The sequence below is a fragment of the Chamaea fasciata genome, unplaced genomic scaffold (genome assembly GCF_029207755.1).
Source record: "Chamaea fasciata isolate MVZ Bird 193981 ecotype frontalis unplaced genomic scaffold, bChaFas1.0.hap1 SCAF_4, whole genome shotgun sequence".
Lineage (NCBI taxonomy): Eukaryota > Metazoa > Chordata > Aves > Passeriformes > Sylviidae > Chamaea > Chamaea fasciata.
Window position 1 is genome coordinate 67986760 of NW_027094089.1, and position 16888 is coordinate 68003647.

Consider the following 16888-nt stretch of genomic DNA (forward strand, 5'->3'; position numbering starts at 1 on the left):
GGGCATTTGGGGGAGGGCAGGCTTGTTACTATGAGGTGTGGCATGGCAACACCTGACCTCCAATCAAGTTGCAAGAAAACAGTCTCTACCAAAGCACTGTGAAGAAGAGTTGATTGGCAGACTTTGGGAGGGGCCAGGGTTACCTGCTGCAACACCAAAGGTATAAAAGGCGGAGCAGCCATTTTGTGGGTGAGCCCATGGCGGTTTAGGTCCATGCTCCTAGTGCTGCTCTTCCTCCTTATTCAGTTTTTTGTTATATTTGATTAAGGTTTAATAAACCCTTGAAATTTTAAAAGCTAGCATACTTTCTCACACTGTCTCAGCAATCACATGAGTTAATGCAGGGGTATCTGAAGATTTTGCAATACTCTCCTTTTATATGATCCATGTCTTCTACTAGGACACAGCAGCTGTAGTCAAGTTTAATCACAGTTGCAGGCACCTGGGAGAGGAGAGAGGGAAGGACACCAATTCTCCATCCCCCTGACACTACTCAAGCCCCTTCGGGCATCTCAGCTGGGGTAAATGGCAGGAAGGTACCTGCTCCACCTTCCTGCCATCTACCCAGTATCTTCAAGAGGAGAAGTTGACATATTGATTTAAAAGCAAACAAATAGTAATAAAAACCCCCAACAAATCCCAGAACTGGTCAGCACACAACAGCATTTTCTAGGAGATAATCAAGGTGTGATTCACCTGACAGAAGGCAGGCATCTGATCATTGTCACTGGCTGGCTGAGTGGTCAGGGAGAGGAAGAGAAGGAGGAGGATAACAGGAAAAGTATTTCTGTGCTGTAGACCTTACAAAATGCAAAACTGGGGTAAGTCACTTCAACAGCACTTTCAAGGTGCCACTTTCCTCTTTCAACTGCAAAAACCATGTCAAGGGGGCATGTCCAGAGGAGGTTCTCTCAATTTAGATGTTGTGAAATCAATTGAATATGTATTTTGCTTTTTCCATTGTGATCAATGCGGAACAAATTTTCCTTTGATTCTTTCCTCTGCCTCACTACTTCTAAACACATTTGTACCAACAACAGTGTTGACACAGGCATTACCTGTGACATACATTGAAAGCAAGTCCACCTGCTGCAAACACAAGAGAAACTTACAGATGAAGAGCAGGCATTTCTTCCTGCATGCAGGTATGAACCTGACGATGAATAAACTTTGAAAAAACCAACAAATCACACAAAAAACCCACAATGAATATTTGCAGCCATGTGGGATGGTGTATTTAGAAGATGTGTAGATATGGCATTTGGGAACATGGTATAGTGGTGGGCTTGGTGGGCTTGGCAGTGCTGATTTAACAGTTGGACTCAATGGTCTTAGAGCTTCTTTCCACCTTCAATTATTCTGTGATGCTCTGTGTTCACAGGATGTCTCTGCATTCCACACGCATAACAGCAGAACTCATCATGTCCTGGAGCACAGCAGAGCTCAGAGAGAAACTTCCTTGGAAGGGGTTTTTGGGGAAGATCTGATCTTGTACACTGAACACACAGAGAAAACCACAGATTTTGTTTTCTACACAGTTTCTACACTTTATTTTTCATATGAATGTATAAAAATTTGGCTACAAAGGCAAGGCAAAGCAAACAAAGGCCACTGGTTCACATGGCATACCAAAGAACTCCCTCTTTAACTAACAGAATCAGGAAAAAACAAAAACAATAATAAATCCTTGCCACATTATTTGATGAACTAAAGGGAGGAGTTCAGTGAGAAGAAAAAAAATAAATACCTCTTTATACTCAAGGTAGTAATGCACCAATAGGCATAAAAGACTGCACCAAAATATGCTGAAGTTCTGCGAATATCTCTAATATCTCAAAAGTTAAAATTTTTTTTGTCATTTTTTGCCACAGGCATCAGAAGTATAAACTAAGTATATAAAGATAACCTTTACACCTGACTATCTACCTTAAACTATGTAGTAAGTTTCATAAGTCGTAATATACTTTATCCCCTCTTAAAATTTAAAATAGTTCTAGCAAAATACCAAATATTGTGAAGTGTTCTGCTGTAATTAAGTCTTTTTTGAAATGCAAGTGCAAAAAATCCCTCAGCACAAGATCAGTCACATTTCTGACAATGCAGGGCTTCTTATCTTACTCATTTCTATGTATTTCAATGCTTTAAAATAACATTAACATTAGAATTTAACTTGAAGACAATCTTCATGGCACAGTACATTTTTATTTCCCAACAAAGGTTCTTCATTTGTGCATTTCCCCAGGATTCTGCCGTCTGGCCATGATCTACTCTGTGTCTTCTAAGTGGCTTTATTTTCCCATAGCTAATTCACCACCGTTTTTGTACTTGTCAGCAAAATAATCAGAGTCAAAGCTCACAGACAAATCTGGAGGACTCACATAAACATTTCCATTGTCTATTGTGACCTTATGAATTCTTTGTTTAACTCCTTTTGATTGCCACTTTGGTGTTGGTGATGGCTCCAGAGGATTTATTCCTTCATACAATCCTTCTCCTGTTTCCAAGGTAATTTTAAACTTATGCCAAGGACAAACAATACACGCTTGTCCATCGATATCCTGCAGGAAGAAGAAGAAAAGTTAGAAGTCATCTTCTAGGACAAAAGATATGTTTGGTAATTTGGTTGTATGGCTGTCCACTGTTACATGTATACAACTGGTTTTTTTTTCAATAAAATGTTCAGATAAAAGCATTAGAAAAAATCTGTTAGAGTTTTCACATGATTCTATGCCTCTGTATTATTTTTATTTTGCTTACATACCTCAATTTCTCCTTCACATAAAGGGCCTCCTTCATCTGAAACATGGCAGAACACCATATTAATTTATGCAGCAGATTTTATGCTTAATTCTAACAAACTGAGATTACACAGGCAGATATCTTACGGTAGCAGCGGGAGTCCAGAGCATGAAATTTCCCCTCATGGCAGAAAACAACAATTTCTCTACCATTGATTTTGGCTGTTATTCTTTGGGACTTCTTTATGTCCTCCTCTTTGCCAATGAGTATAAGACCATCTGGCTCTATTTCAGCTCTTCTTGTGCTTGAGCTGTTCAAATCCACATCCTTAAAACACACATACAAATAAATGAAAAGCTCACTTATAAAGCAATTCACATCCGGATTTCATGTGGGGCAAGGGAGAAAAATTTCAGTGAAAGACTATCAACATGCAGAGGTAGAAAGCACAAGAGCTTGGTGATAATGTTCAGTTAGTGTGTTTTTTAACAGACCTAACATGGAAAACCAGCTGTTGTAAACCTTATACGTGAGGCTGAGACAAGATAAACTCTCAATCACTATTCATTTACTCTGCACCTAAACATCCTTCACCCCTCAAAACCCATGTGCAAACAAATATAAGGACAGCAAATGTAATATATTATCCAGTTCAGGTATGCAATGGGTAGACACTCTTTACATGATATTATGGCTAGAAATATAAAGTGATTTAAGTTAATAAAAAAATATTCTGCCAAGGAAAGAAAACATTATTTATTGAGAAGCTGTATTCAACATGATATTTTTAGCAAATGTGCCCGCCTTTCCTTTCCACCTCTTACATATTTCAAACAAATAACAGACTCTCCCTCTCAGAAGAGAGAATATAAGCAGTTTTATGACAAGTGCAGCATTCCCATTAAATTTACTTACAATTAGCTACTGTGTTCCAGTTCTTCCCAAATTCCTAATACAACCTCGTTTCCTCAGAACAATAAGGCTAAAACAGGTCTTTATAAACACAGAAAGAGGAACTGTGGACAGGGGGTGGTTGTCTTTCTGGCTGCAGGGGGGTGCAGAGTCACAGAGAGCTGCACTGTACCTTTGGTCCACACCAGATTGCAATGGAGATGAGAAAGCAGATGAAGAAATGAAGGCTGAGAATGATGAGGTCCAGCATCATCTCTCTTCAGGGTGTCTATCTCCACTGCCCTGCTGTGTTCCCATGTGTCACAAGATGCTTTGCAGCCCCTCTTTAAGTGCAAGCAGGAGGAAACGGGGCCAGGCCCTATAGCACCCTATGCCAGGTGGAGGCTGAATGCATCAGAAACTAGCTCTGCCAGGGCTGATAAGAACCAGGGACATGCTGGGGCTGGCCTGATAAGAGAGGAGCAGAGCTTCCAGTTCCCCCTGCTGCTGGCCTGACTATGAGTCCATGCTACAGCTGCCTGCTCCCAAAACCTTGCTCAGAGCCACACGTGGCATGTCCTCAGGATCAGCAACTGCAGGTTTCCTCATAAACCACTGCACTGGGAAGACCGGTTTAAGTGACAGCGTCGCATTTCCAAGACCAGTTATTAACTGATCTGCACATGATCAACTTCTAAAACCAACTTCCTGTGTTCCAGTTCAAGGAAATACCACCCAGTCTTACCCAGAAAGTGAAACGTCACTGCCAGACTCACAGGACGATCCCGTAAGGCATTTACACTTATTTTTTTCAGGAGATAAGCTAACTAACCACAGGAACCAGAGTAGGAAATCCCGAATTTTTGCTATCATCTTTTGGCTGACTCTGCCTATAAACTTCACAAATTGGCAAAGATACTAAAATGCAGAGGCCTGTAGTTAAAACCTCTTTTATTAAGACTACTCTAAAAAATCCTGTGTTTATAAATACATTCATCTGTAGAAGCAGAAACACATACACATACGTTTTTGTGTATACACATATATGTGTGTATTTCCCAACCAGTATTAGAATACACCTGTCACCTAACCTCCAGCTCATTCAGCGATGATTTCTTACACTCAGCTTGGATTTAGCAGACATAAATTATCCAGGCTCCCATTCTGAAAACCTGACTGAGACAATCAGCACATCGTGGACCCTGGGTGGCTGAAATTGCGCAAGCAATCAGTAGCCAACAGGTTTCTTTCACTGGTGATACTCTCACACTTATCTACAAACAAATGTAGACTAAGGGCTACACTGGCACATCAGGGGCCCTCCAAAAGAAAACCCTCAAGGCAACTTTCTTCCCTTAGATAAGAGGGAACGGGTCACATCACCCCCACACAGATCCCAAGACAGAATCCTGAGCTACCCGAGCAGCTCCAACTCGTCGAAGTAAACACACTTCAGTCAGTAAGAAGAAAAGTTATTTCCAGGCTTATAACAGTAAGTTAGCCTTCCAGCAGTTTTTTCCTGATATTTTTTTTAAGAGTTCGGCTGCTTTGATATTTTCTGAGTCACTGCAGGCAGCACGGATGGAATTGTCCCAGCTGCCAACTGCCACCTGGTGGGAACGACAAAGAGGTTTGCGGGCAGCGTAAGAGTTCCTTCTCCAGCTGGAAACTGAGCTGGATTTGTGAATTCTGGCAATTCATTGCTGTACCCTGCTCTGAATAATGTTCCCCCATTTTGGGTAAAAGGAAAAATACCCCTGCCCCAGGGGCCGTGGGGGATCCCCCGCCGCTCTCCCCGGCGCTGCTCCGGGGGACGCTCCGCCGTGGCTGTGAGGAGAGAGGCGGCGCTATTTCAAGTAGGATGCTCCCCCGGGGCAGGGAAGCCCGTATATGTATATGTGTGTACATATATAAGTATATAAATACACTCAAGCCTTCACGGAGGCTCGGGGAGTGTCAACAGAGCGGCTACCCCGCTGCAGATGAGGAGGGAGAGATGGAGGAGGCTTCTTTCTCACTTCTTCTCCTCACCCCGCATCTTCAGCCGAACTGCCCTCGGCATCCCCTCGGAGCGGAGGGCGCACGCCGTCCTGCTGCTGGTGCCCCTTTTATCTTAGCTCTTAGCTTTGGCTGAACTTGGGGAAGTTTATTTTATTGCATTGTATTGTATTGTATTGTATTGTATCGTGTTGTGTTGTGTTGTACTGGATTTTTCTCCCTGTGTTTCGATGTCAAACTTACAGAAGCGGGTAAAGTCAGTAGGATGGCAGGTGATACACAAATTGCCCAGATGTTAATCCCATTCAGAACCCGAGGTTTTGTTATCATTACAAAGCCTAACCAATATTTTGATCGTATTTGAGGATTCTGTGGTACCTCATTACCTTACCTCATTCAGAAATAAAATTGGCCAGTCCAGGAAATTCCGTTTGTTTTTTTTTTTTTTTTTTTTTTTTTTTTTTTTTTTTTTTTTTTTTTGTCGTATTGCTGTTGGAGTTTTTTTTGTGGGTTCTGTTGTTTGAATCCACTAGAAGAGCGTGAGTGTGACCGTTTCATTTCAAGCAGACTGGTGCAATTCTTGCATTACTTAATTAATGAGCTGCACAGACTAAGTAGGGGACGGTAACAGGCACACTGCAGTCGAATCTGTATGTCTAAAACCTGCCCTGTTTGTGGCAAAAGGCTTCTAAAGCATTGTTACAGTTATTCCTGCCTGGCCTGTTTTAAGGCAGAGCAATGAAGGAATATTGCTCTGAGGCCGTACCCTCCTCATTTAGCTCTGTTGCTGTTCATGAGATTTTCGCTACACTCACTGAACCAGCTGATTTTTTTTCGTCATTTTGACATTACAAATAAAGCCAAACCTATACTTTTCTGTGTTGTGAGAGCTCTGCTTCTGTGTGATCGGGCAAGAGCAACCTTCAATGTTTACAGCTGGCAGCCTATGTGTTATCAAAACCCTCAGTATGTTGATGACAGCTTATTCGTAGGAAAACGATAGACAAACCAAAGCATGTGACATCGAAAGCTCGGTAGCTACTTTTTAAGTCATAATGGTGAAGCCTAAACCACAACCCCACAGAAAGAAAGGAGCTGTAAATCACATTCCTAAGGCACCTGTGCCAGCCCCTCTGTCTCGTGCAGGATCACAACTATTTTGGCCGTTCCTGACAAACATTTTGAACTTAATCAATTCCAGTAGCAGAGTTAGCTTGGCAAGCTGTTTTCATTTTTAAACACTTGAAGTTCATCACTTTTTTCCTCCAAATTGCTCATCAAAACAGGGCCTCCTGAAAACCAAAATAATTTCTTTTTCCTGCTCTGGGTGGCAGCATTTTCCACACTCTGAAGCCTTAGTCACTGCAGCAGACTCCTCAAGGTTTCTCTGACAGCTGATCCCTAATACAATTCACAGGTCCCTTATTTATATTATTTTCCTCCAAATCTCACCTGTTTATGATCCTTTTTAAAAGATAAAGTCACAAAGCAGAATCAATACCCTGAGCATTCAATGCAGTTAATAACAGTTGCCTCTTGTGTCTTACAAACAGCACTCCTTTAAATCATATTCACACATAACTCATTTCCTTTTTCACCATATCATGTGGCTGGCTAATGCTCTGTTTCAATTTTTCTAAAACTTCCAGGTCTATTGCACTCTTTTTGAACTGCAAAAATGCAGCCCAGACAGTTTTTTGTCCACCTTTTTAGTGTTTTTCCCTCTCCTTTTTATTTTGATTTCAAACTAGTCCATGATTATTTTACCTGATTGATTTCAGGTTTTTTTTTTTTTCTATCTAATCAAGACTCCTTTGGATTTTAGCCTATCCTCAGGAGCACTGGTAGCTCTCCCGGGGTGCATTTTCTCATCTTAACAAGAAAAAAGTGCACACTCCTGCATTCAATCATTCCCCCCCCAAAAAAAACCAAACAGCACTACATTGAGTTCTTGCAGACCAATCACATTTTTTGGAGAAAAGGCACAAAGTAAAAAAAAAAAGTTTTAAAACTCATGATGTATGTTAAGTATTTGATATAAATAGTTGGAAGACAAAGCTATTCAGATTTTATATCCTATTTTCAACTGGATAACTGGTTCAAAATATTTGAGAAGAGACAAGATTTTTAGAAAATGAAAATCGAAAAATACAGGATTTTTCACTGGCTTTCACTGCCAGAAGGGTGGTTTTATGTCCTGCTCCATGTTGTCTCCAGAGACTGCAATTTACACACAGCAGTTTTGAAAGAGCAAGTTTTGCAGTCCATATTGCAAAAAATGTTTTCCTGAGCAGTAGCTTGAAAGATCCCAGATAAACTTTCAACAGTGACTTCATCTAATGTTCAGTAAGATTCATCTCCTGCATGTTTTATCACAGATCACTTCAAAAAATTACTATTAACATTATTTACCATGTGTGTTTAGATTATTTAATGTCAGTCTTATTTCTTTGATTCTCTGTCTCATAATGAGTGCCTGCATATCCAAGGAGGTAAGAACTATATCCACTATCATATCTTATTATTATATTATTACATATTATCATGCTTGTCCAGATAAGTGATGCATTTCCTATATGGAGTCTTTATCACATTTCTTCCACATGATCCTTCATAACGGAAGTTTCTTTGATAAGCTAATGAACCTGCCATCCTTTCAGGTTTAATATTATTCCTGGATGCACTTGCACTATCATTTCTATAGTAAACTGTTAGGCATGACTGCTAGCAAAGATTATTTGTATCTAAACCTCCTTTTTGTAACAACAAATAGTTCTGTATCTTAAAATTCCCTGTAGTTGTGTGAATGACAGTAACAGTAGTAAGGAAATTGTTTTCGTAAGAAGCCAAATATCTCACAGACCTGAAAAAATATCATGTGCCACAAGAAAAAGATACATTCAAAATATTCCTTCCAACTTCTGTACCAGCGAGGGAGCATGCAAACCCCAGGGAACCCTGGTTTCCAGCCCTAGAGGGTTGGAAATTCCCCTCTGTGCCACAGAAGTCAGAGCCCAAAGCCTTCAGCCCAGATTAGTGTACAGTCACCAAGGAGATGCACAGGTCTGGCTTCAGATGAAGTGTGGAGGGGACTGAATAACAACCATAAAAAATGTCAAAAAGCAAGGATGCACCATAGGTAAAGCTGTTATTATTGCTTTTGTGTCATTTTTTAGCATAACTATTAACAGTGATTTCAACAGCTGCAAAACAGAACATCAGAAGGCCTGACACTACATTCAGGGTGAAGGACTTCTGGCAGTATCCACCTTATATTTAACCAGTGGAACTTTCTCCTTCCTGTCCCTACACCCTCATAGAAGCCCTTAGTTCCTCTTAGAATCTCTCTCTTTTTCTTTTTTTTTTTTCTTCCCACCACAAAATGTGGAAGAGTAACTAAGTGTTTTTTAAATTATTTAATCATTCTACAATTGCTGAAAAAAATGGCTTTTTAATTCAAGAATCTCATATTAGACTGCAAGGAAGTTCTTGTCTTTCAAATCAAGAAATAAAAGTGTTCTAAATTAAGACCAACTTGCATTATCATTTTTATGTATGAAGACCTTACTGCAAACTAGGAAGAATTCTGAATGTCAAATTAATACTTCCTTCTAAACTGTCAATAACATGCTGCTAAGGAAGATTTAAAGAGGAACCTTACTGTTTAGTCTATGCACAACAGCACATCATCCATGCCCTAAAATTTTTCTCTCCCTCCAGCTCTGCTTTGCCAGTCTGTCCCATTCACAACTATTTCCATAATTTCAGTCAACACTTGGTTCTCTCGTTAGTTTTTTAGTTGGTTCCTTAGTTCTTTAGTTCCTCTTGTACATGAGTCATGTAAAACATGCCATGTACTGCAGTTACTGTGCCTCTGATTGCTTCTTGTGATTACTTTTCAGAATGCTGTGACTTCATCTTGCAAAGATTCAAAAGCTATCCATAGACTGGGTAATCAATATCCATATGACTTAATTCCCAGGCCTTTTTTTTATTTCCCTCCCACCCCCACCATAGACCAGCGAATCAGTATTTTCTTTAAAAAAATCAGAACACCAAGCATAGCATCTGTCCTTGTACATACAGCATAATAAAATGCTTTCAGTTTTCTCACTTCTTGCTCTGAGAACTCTCCTGTGCAACTCTTGGTGTACAATGACTAATAATCTACTGGGGTGCACCTCTGCAACCACTCAGGCATTTTAATAGCTTCTTAAGTTACATAAAGGTAAGAAGAAATTACAATACTCTAGCAACTAAATTTAACAATAACAAAAAAACCAAACAACAAAACCCACAAACAAACAAACGAACAAAAAACCCAACTAAACAAAAAAGCAGATGTAATTTAAAATCTTTTGCCCACAAATTTATAGTTTTCAGTCTGTTGTCCAAGAAACACTAAGGGCTAATTTGTTACACAGCACTGCTACGTCCTCCATGTTCTCCCTCTGCTTCCACAGATATCAAACTTCTAAAAGAAGCCTGCAAAAATTAGCTGGAAACAAAGCCTAGGAGCCAGAAATATGTGCTTTATCAGCTCATGGCTTTTTTAAAGAGAGGTACTGAAGAATAATCTCCTAGAATTTCACTCTACAGAAAGTACAGAAACACTGACATAGCATCTCGTTAATTGTAGCATAACTATAAACCATAAAGATTGGACATTGTGTGAGACTACAGAACAATATGGAAATTCACTTAGTCTGGAAAGGTCTTCAGGACAGCGCATGACAAATCTTGACACCTTGATAGAAAGAATTCAGTACATGAGACCAACTTTATACTACTATACTACTCCTCTCTTTATTTTTACAGAATTAAAAAGTTATTTAGTTATAAAGAAGCATAACATAATCCTGTTGTTTGTCTGTGGTAATTCAGGGCTATGAAAGCCACATGCCCTGAAAAAGTGCCGGCTTGTGCAAAATGCAAAGGACCATCTGTTCAACAACAAAATGTTTCACAAGCATATTGTGTTGGTACTCTGTTCTGTATCACCTCCCCAGCAGACTTACAATTTAATTCCAGTTCTTCATCAATGTACTCAAAAGAGAGACTGATCTTTGTCATTTTCAAAACACAGTTACACTCAGAAGAATCACCAAATGGTCAGTAAATAGTGGCATTCATCAGTAAATGTTGGTTCACATACTGGGAATGTGTAAGTAGTGAGGGAAAGGACCTCAGCAATGTACGGAGTTTATGTATTCTAAGGATGACAAAAAATTAACAGATATGTTATAACTTAGCCTGTGGACCTGACAAAAAAAAAGAACCCCTGCCTTCCAAGAACATCTAAGCTAGCAATTAGCACCTAGAAAGTTTTCCTTCATGTCCAAGTTAGATTTTGATTTTTGCAAATGTTTTCCCCCCATGCTCTCCTTATCCCCCAAAATTTCGCACCATTCCTAGAAGAAAAGAACCACAACCCTATTACAATGACATTCACATTTCTCAGCCTTCATTTGTATATTCTTGTTTCCAAGTATTTCTGGTTTTACAGTACACAGAGATTTTACAGTTCTGTAATAGAAAAGGCCATGAGTTGCATAAATTCCATAAGTTTTTTTTTTTAATTTTAAGTAAACATAATTTATTTTCAAACCTAATATTCCATTCTACAGCAGCAGAGAATGCTGATGCCTTTACACAGTGAAAGCAGTTGTAAGCCATTTACATTTTTAGAGTAGATAGTGGCACCTGGAGACACAACATGAGAGAGAATAAGAAACATCTACTACTTTGGAATTTACTTCTCAGTAAGTATTATTTGTTAGTTCTCCATATAACAAGAGTTTTCTGTACTCTGAAAACACTGAAAAGCTACAGTGGCACAGAAGAGGAAAAGCTACAGTGGCACAGAAGAGGTTAACAGAAAAGAGAGATTTCTGTTGTGTCTTCCTACTTCACATTCAAGGTTCACAATATATTCACAATACACCTCAGACAAAATGATTACATAAAGTGTCACTTATAACAAGCACCATGCAGACTGTTCTAAACCATGAACTTCAGATTAGTACTGTAAAAAAAAAAATACAGTTAAGTATAGCAACAATTTCCTTCTGTTTAATATCAGCAAAAAACCTTCCTGGTACTGAAGCTGTGGGGCTTTAGGAGAACTTGAGAGCACAGGATACAAGCAAAGAGATGACATTTGAGCACAGACCTCTGGTCCACATCTGCTTCCTCCCAGTCCCTGTCTCTTCACTGTCCCTGTCTCTTCTCCTCTGCTGACACTTCCACATGTCTTCTTTCACTTCACCTTTGTCCTGAAGTAGAGATGTACTAAATATTGGAAGCATCTTGCCGTCTCTGCTCAAAGAAAGCAGTTTGGTAGAAAGATTGCCCATGTGGAACTTCACAAACTGACCATCCTCTGGGCAAAGTGGAGAGGGAAGTGCTGACCTCTTCTCTCTGGAATTCATGACAGGACACATGCAAATGACTCAGAACTGTGTCAGAAGAGGTTCAGACTTGATAGGAGGAGGAAGCATTTCTTTACCAAGAGGGAGGCAAAACACTGAAACAGGCTTCCTTGAGAGATGTCCAATGCCCCAAGCCTGTCAGTGTCCCAGAGAGATTTGGACAGTGGTTTTAATGTGCTTTTAACTTTGGGTCATCACTGAAGGGATCAGGGAGTTGGACTAGATGATTGTTGTAGGTCTCTTCCAAATGAAATACTCCTTGCCTTGCCTTGTCTTGCCTTGCCTTCTCTTCTCTATTCTAATTCATCAACATACTGCTTGCATGGAGGTTCTCAGGTAATTTTTCTAACTAGCTCAAGGGAATATGATGGCTTATTATTGTGTAAAGTGTTGCAAAGTCTCTGAGAATAAAAAAATTAAATAAATCCAGCCAGAAAAAAGTCTCTTCCCTGCTTGTCTAAGATGAGTAATTTGAATAGAAGTGAGGAAAAACATCATTTTTCCCATTATCAGCTCCCCACAAGGTGGATAACTGGTTTGTTCTGGGCATATGCTGGAGCTTTCAATAAAAATTCTCCTAAATGACTGTCTCAGGCTGCTAGTCAACTGCTAGAAATACTTATGATCATCCTCCTCATCATCATCATTATTATTATTATAATTATTAATATTGTACCACCAGCATTACCATCACAATTATGCATCAAAACATCCAACAGCTCAATTGTAGAAGATCCCAAAGGACACGACAAAAAGAAAAATCCAATTATCCTGTTGGAGCTAAAATGCTCTCATTACTATCAGACCTGTTCTACAACATCTGAGACACTGAACCCTTGTGAGAGATGCTGTCAGATAAATACTGGCACAGCACTTGAAGGAAGACAATTCTCCCAATGAAATCTGCAGTGGTTTTTTTTAATAAGAAAATGTGCTTTTTTCCTTTTTTTTTTTGTCTGTATCTCTTTTGAAAATAACCATTTCAAACAAACGCTATATTAAACAGAATGTTATCCTGTATTAAACAGTAGACATTAGATATAGCATTAGGTGCATAGTTTCTTTCTGTCCTCATCTTTTCCAGAATACAGATAAGACAATGTAAGCCTTCCATCAATTTCATACTCTGCTCTTTTTGTAGCTTAGGAGATGTTCCAAATTTACACTTCAGTTTTTACTATTTGATTTTTCTGTAATAAACTGTAAGAGTACAAAGCTGCTCCTCCCTTTCTCCCCCCCGCTCCTCCCCCCCCCCCCCCCCCAATTAAGGAGACAAACTTGAAAATTTTACAGTCTGTGTTGATATTGCTTCTATTACACACAATTCCTCAGGGGCAGGCACTAACCATCCAACTGACAACTTGCAAAGGAGATTACACAGAATTAGACTTTGTAAGGTCTCATAGAGAACCCAGAAAACAATTAAGAACACTAAAATCACGCTCCACAGTAGGAAATAGTTATTGTAAATTACTGAAATGTTTTAATATTAGAGTTACAATGACACTGTTTCAGACATTTTAACCTTACAGCACAAGTACTTCATTATCTCACTAGCCACTCTTCCATCACTCATCTGTTCATAGTTACTGTAATTTTCTTTACCCGTCAGAGTTCATACCAGGGAATGCACTCAGAAGAAAAACTTCCCTCCATTTGTTTTTTGGCAGCAAAAATTCTTAGATAACACAGCATTTCAGAAGAAATAATTTCATTTGGCAACAGTAGAGCTAACCATGACATCCCAGCAGCTAGAATCAGCTCATAGCCAAGTTTGTCTGAAGACTAACTGCCTAATTTGGTACACTACTATAACTGGGAATTGGAACAAGCGCTCAGTAGGACAAACTGGAAATAAAGTTGTAATCTGCAGGTGGAACTTGGAAAAGGGACTTAGAGCTGAAACTTCTTGTGAGAAAGTACACAACTGACTGTCATCCTGTCAACTACATACTCACAAGTTTGTCCAGCACAGATATGATTTGTTTGAACAACTGTAGACCCTTTGGTTACTTGGCAAGCAACATGTCTATTCAGTGAAAGAAGCTGCTTGAACAGGCTGAGAATATGAAAAACACTGCAGCTGTTTCTCAAGACCCTCTCTACAAGAACTATGTAGGACTTGTTGGTTTTGAGAGACCTGGGGCCGTATCCTAATTCTGAGCAACATTAGCAAGCACATGTCATCCAGGAACTCAAGCTGCACTGCAAGCAGAGCCTGTCATCACTTTGTTAACCTCAAAAAGTCACTTAGGAGCTTGTAGGATCATCCGCGGATGGCAGGGAGAAGGAATTCTGCTGACCTGAGATATTCTAGAATATGTGGTTTTATTGCATGGGTCGTGGGTAAAAAGGGCCTTGCCTTCAGCCACCAGCCTCGGCTGAAGGAAAGTCCCAGAGAGAGAGGGAGAAAGAACAAGGGGGTAAGAGTTGAGAGAGAACGGAACGAGGGAGCAAGGTGGCGGGGGTCAGAGAGCAGGGGGAAGAGGTAAGAGAGCAAGAGATCAGGGAAAAAGAGAGGTAGAAGTAAAAGCCAGGAATAGAGCGGTAGAAGTAAGAGAGTGAGGTCCTTGTTACAATGCATTATATCTCCTTTTGTGATGAATATTCTAATTTACAGTGACCAACCAATACAAGACACACAATCCTATAGAATCTACATATAGCCTATAAGAACTACTACATTACCATACTATGTTACATTTTAAACTCTAAAAACTACTCTTTAGACTTTTCTGTTTTGTTACATTGACCTTTGGTTCCTTAGCTAGCAGAAGGGTATCATTCCATCACAAGGGATCCTTCTTCAGCTAGCTAGGCTATTGTTTTCAGGTTATATAGTAACTAAGACTCGGTATCCTACAACTCCAAGTAAGCTTCCATTTCTATTATAGGTTTCATATTTTCAGAATCTTTTGCTAAACAATCATATTTATAAGGTCTCCCTGATTCATCTTCCCCAACAGGGGCTGAATTGCCAACCAGCACATCCCACCAGCAAGCACTGTGAGAAGCACTGAGCCTGATGTGACACAGCAGCAGTAAGCAGGCTGTTCAAGCCACAGGTCACTGCTCTGGAGGCCAGACACAGCCCAGTCTTCTTCACTGAGAAGGAAACATTTTTCACACTTGTCTAAACAGGCAAGAGTCTTCCAGAGGGAGCATCACCCACCACCAAAGCAGGCACACTTCAAAATGAAAGCCCAGACCTTTGAACAGTCTGCAGGAGTTGAAGGATTTTTTTTCCAGAAAAACTGGTAGTTTGAACAGTACCCAACACTTCCAGTTTTCTGCTAGTGTTGTAATCAAAATGGTTAATCTGCCTTTGACATAATAGCATGGAGCTTATGTTGGATTCCTCAGTAAGGAGGGTTAAGGTGAGGCAGAGAAACCAAGGCTTTCCCTTTCCTGTGAGTAAAGCAGGTCCAGAATGCTGGGTGAACAGAGAGAAGAGTGGTAAGAAAATGGTAAAAGATTTGTTTTTTTTAGCTGTTGACAAGAGGATATACTAAGTGTTTGGGAATGAAAAAAAAATCTTCTCTACCTGTCTTGATAGATATTGGATTTATTGATACAAATTTATGAATAATAAATTCACTGTAATAAAGCTAGTCAATAAAAGTATAGAGTATAGCTACTGGTTCCTGTATCCCTTTAGCTGGGCTTTTCTGGAATTGTAGTATTTTTTATAATTAATTAAAGCCTGAGTCAATCAACATGCAAGGCCCAACATCTTAACTCAGTCAAATTTTTCAACTGTGATAACAGGAACTATCCGTCCCATCTCTAAAGTTCTTGGGACGCACCATGGCAAAAATAACAGCATTTATCAAGCTTGCTTTCCCTTCTGCTTTCCAAAGGGATGGAAGAGAATTCATCCCACACAGCAGGTCTGTTCCAAGACATGCTGCGGGTACCACACCTGACCATGGGACCCACATGTGCAGCAGTGCTTGGCCACTGCCATGTGCCTGATGCAAGTATGGAGCACATTCCCGGTGTTATGAATTCTTTTTATAAAGTTGGCTTTTCACAAGTATTAAAATGAATGCCCTGTGTTTAATGTAGAAAGTTTGACTGTATTTTCTTATTAACAGTCTTAGAAATGTGGTGAATGCATGTTTTCTTTTTGAGTTGTAAAAACTTTATTTGTAAAACAAATCAAACCAGTTAACCAAACTGAATCAAACCCTCACCAGAAGATAAGGGGAGGGAGTATTTCTGCATTCCTGAATTGATAGATCAAGATAACAGTCAAACCAAAAGCTGCAAAAAGGAATTAATTGATCTCCTGGTATCAGAAGAGTAAAACATGAAGAAGACTACCACATGCCAACAAGAACTTTAAGATGTTGATTTGGTACAATGGGACAAGTTTCAAGAAAAGGGTGGGCCAAAAACCAAGGGAACACCTGAACTCGAAGGAATGTTCGAAAAATGCGTATGTAAAAGGTTAATCCTTAAAAGCAAGGAACTTGAAGGAATAGGTGTGCTTTTTTCTATTAAGGCACCCCAACTGGGAAAACTTGCTTTTCTATTTCCTAATTGTCTATTTTTTATTAAATTTATAAATTCTTCTAAGAAAGTGAACTTCGTTTTTCACATCGGGAACAAAGCCGACCTCTGTTTGGAACTCAAGGGTACCAAACCCCCCCGGGGAAGCCGTCGCTGTCACAACCCTGGCAGCCCCCGCTGCGATTCCGCGCTCCCCGCCGCGATGCCCCCGTTTCCCGCCAGGCTGCGGGCGCTCCCCAGGCGCTTATAAAGAGCCTCAAGCGGCCCATAAAAAGCAGCGTGTCCCCGGACTACAGCTCCCAGCGTGTCCCGGG

The 16888-nt window shown here is 39.9% G+C and overlaps 1 protein-coding gene across 1 annotated transcript; it reads right to left on the reverse strand.

The window, feature by feature from the left end:
- Positions 1 to 2182: 2182 nt before the first annotated feature.
- RFESD (Rieske Fe-S domain containing) lies at positions 2183 to 4019 on the reverse strand. Its single transcript, XM_066182425.1, has 4 exons — positions 3824 to 4019; positions 2886 to 3066; positions 2762 to 2796; positions 2183 to 2558 (listed from the first exon to the last, which is right to left on the reverse strand). The coding sequence occupies exons 1-4, from the start codon at positions 3902 to 3904 to the stop codon at positions 2289 to 2291; spliced, it is 567 nt and encodes a 188-aa protein (XP_066038522.1). The 5' UTR covers positions 3905 to 4019; the 3' UTR covers positions 2183 to 2288.
- Between the last annotated feature and the right edge of the window lie 12869 nt (positions 4020 to 16888).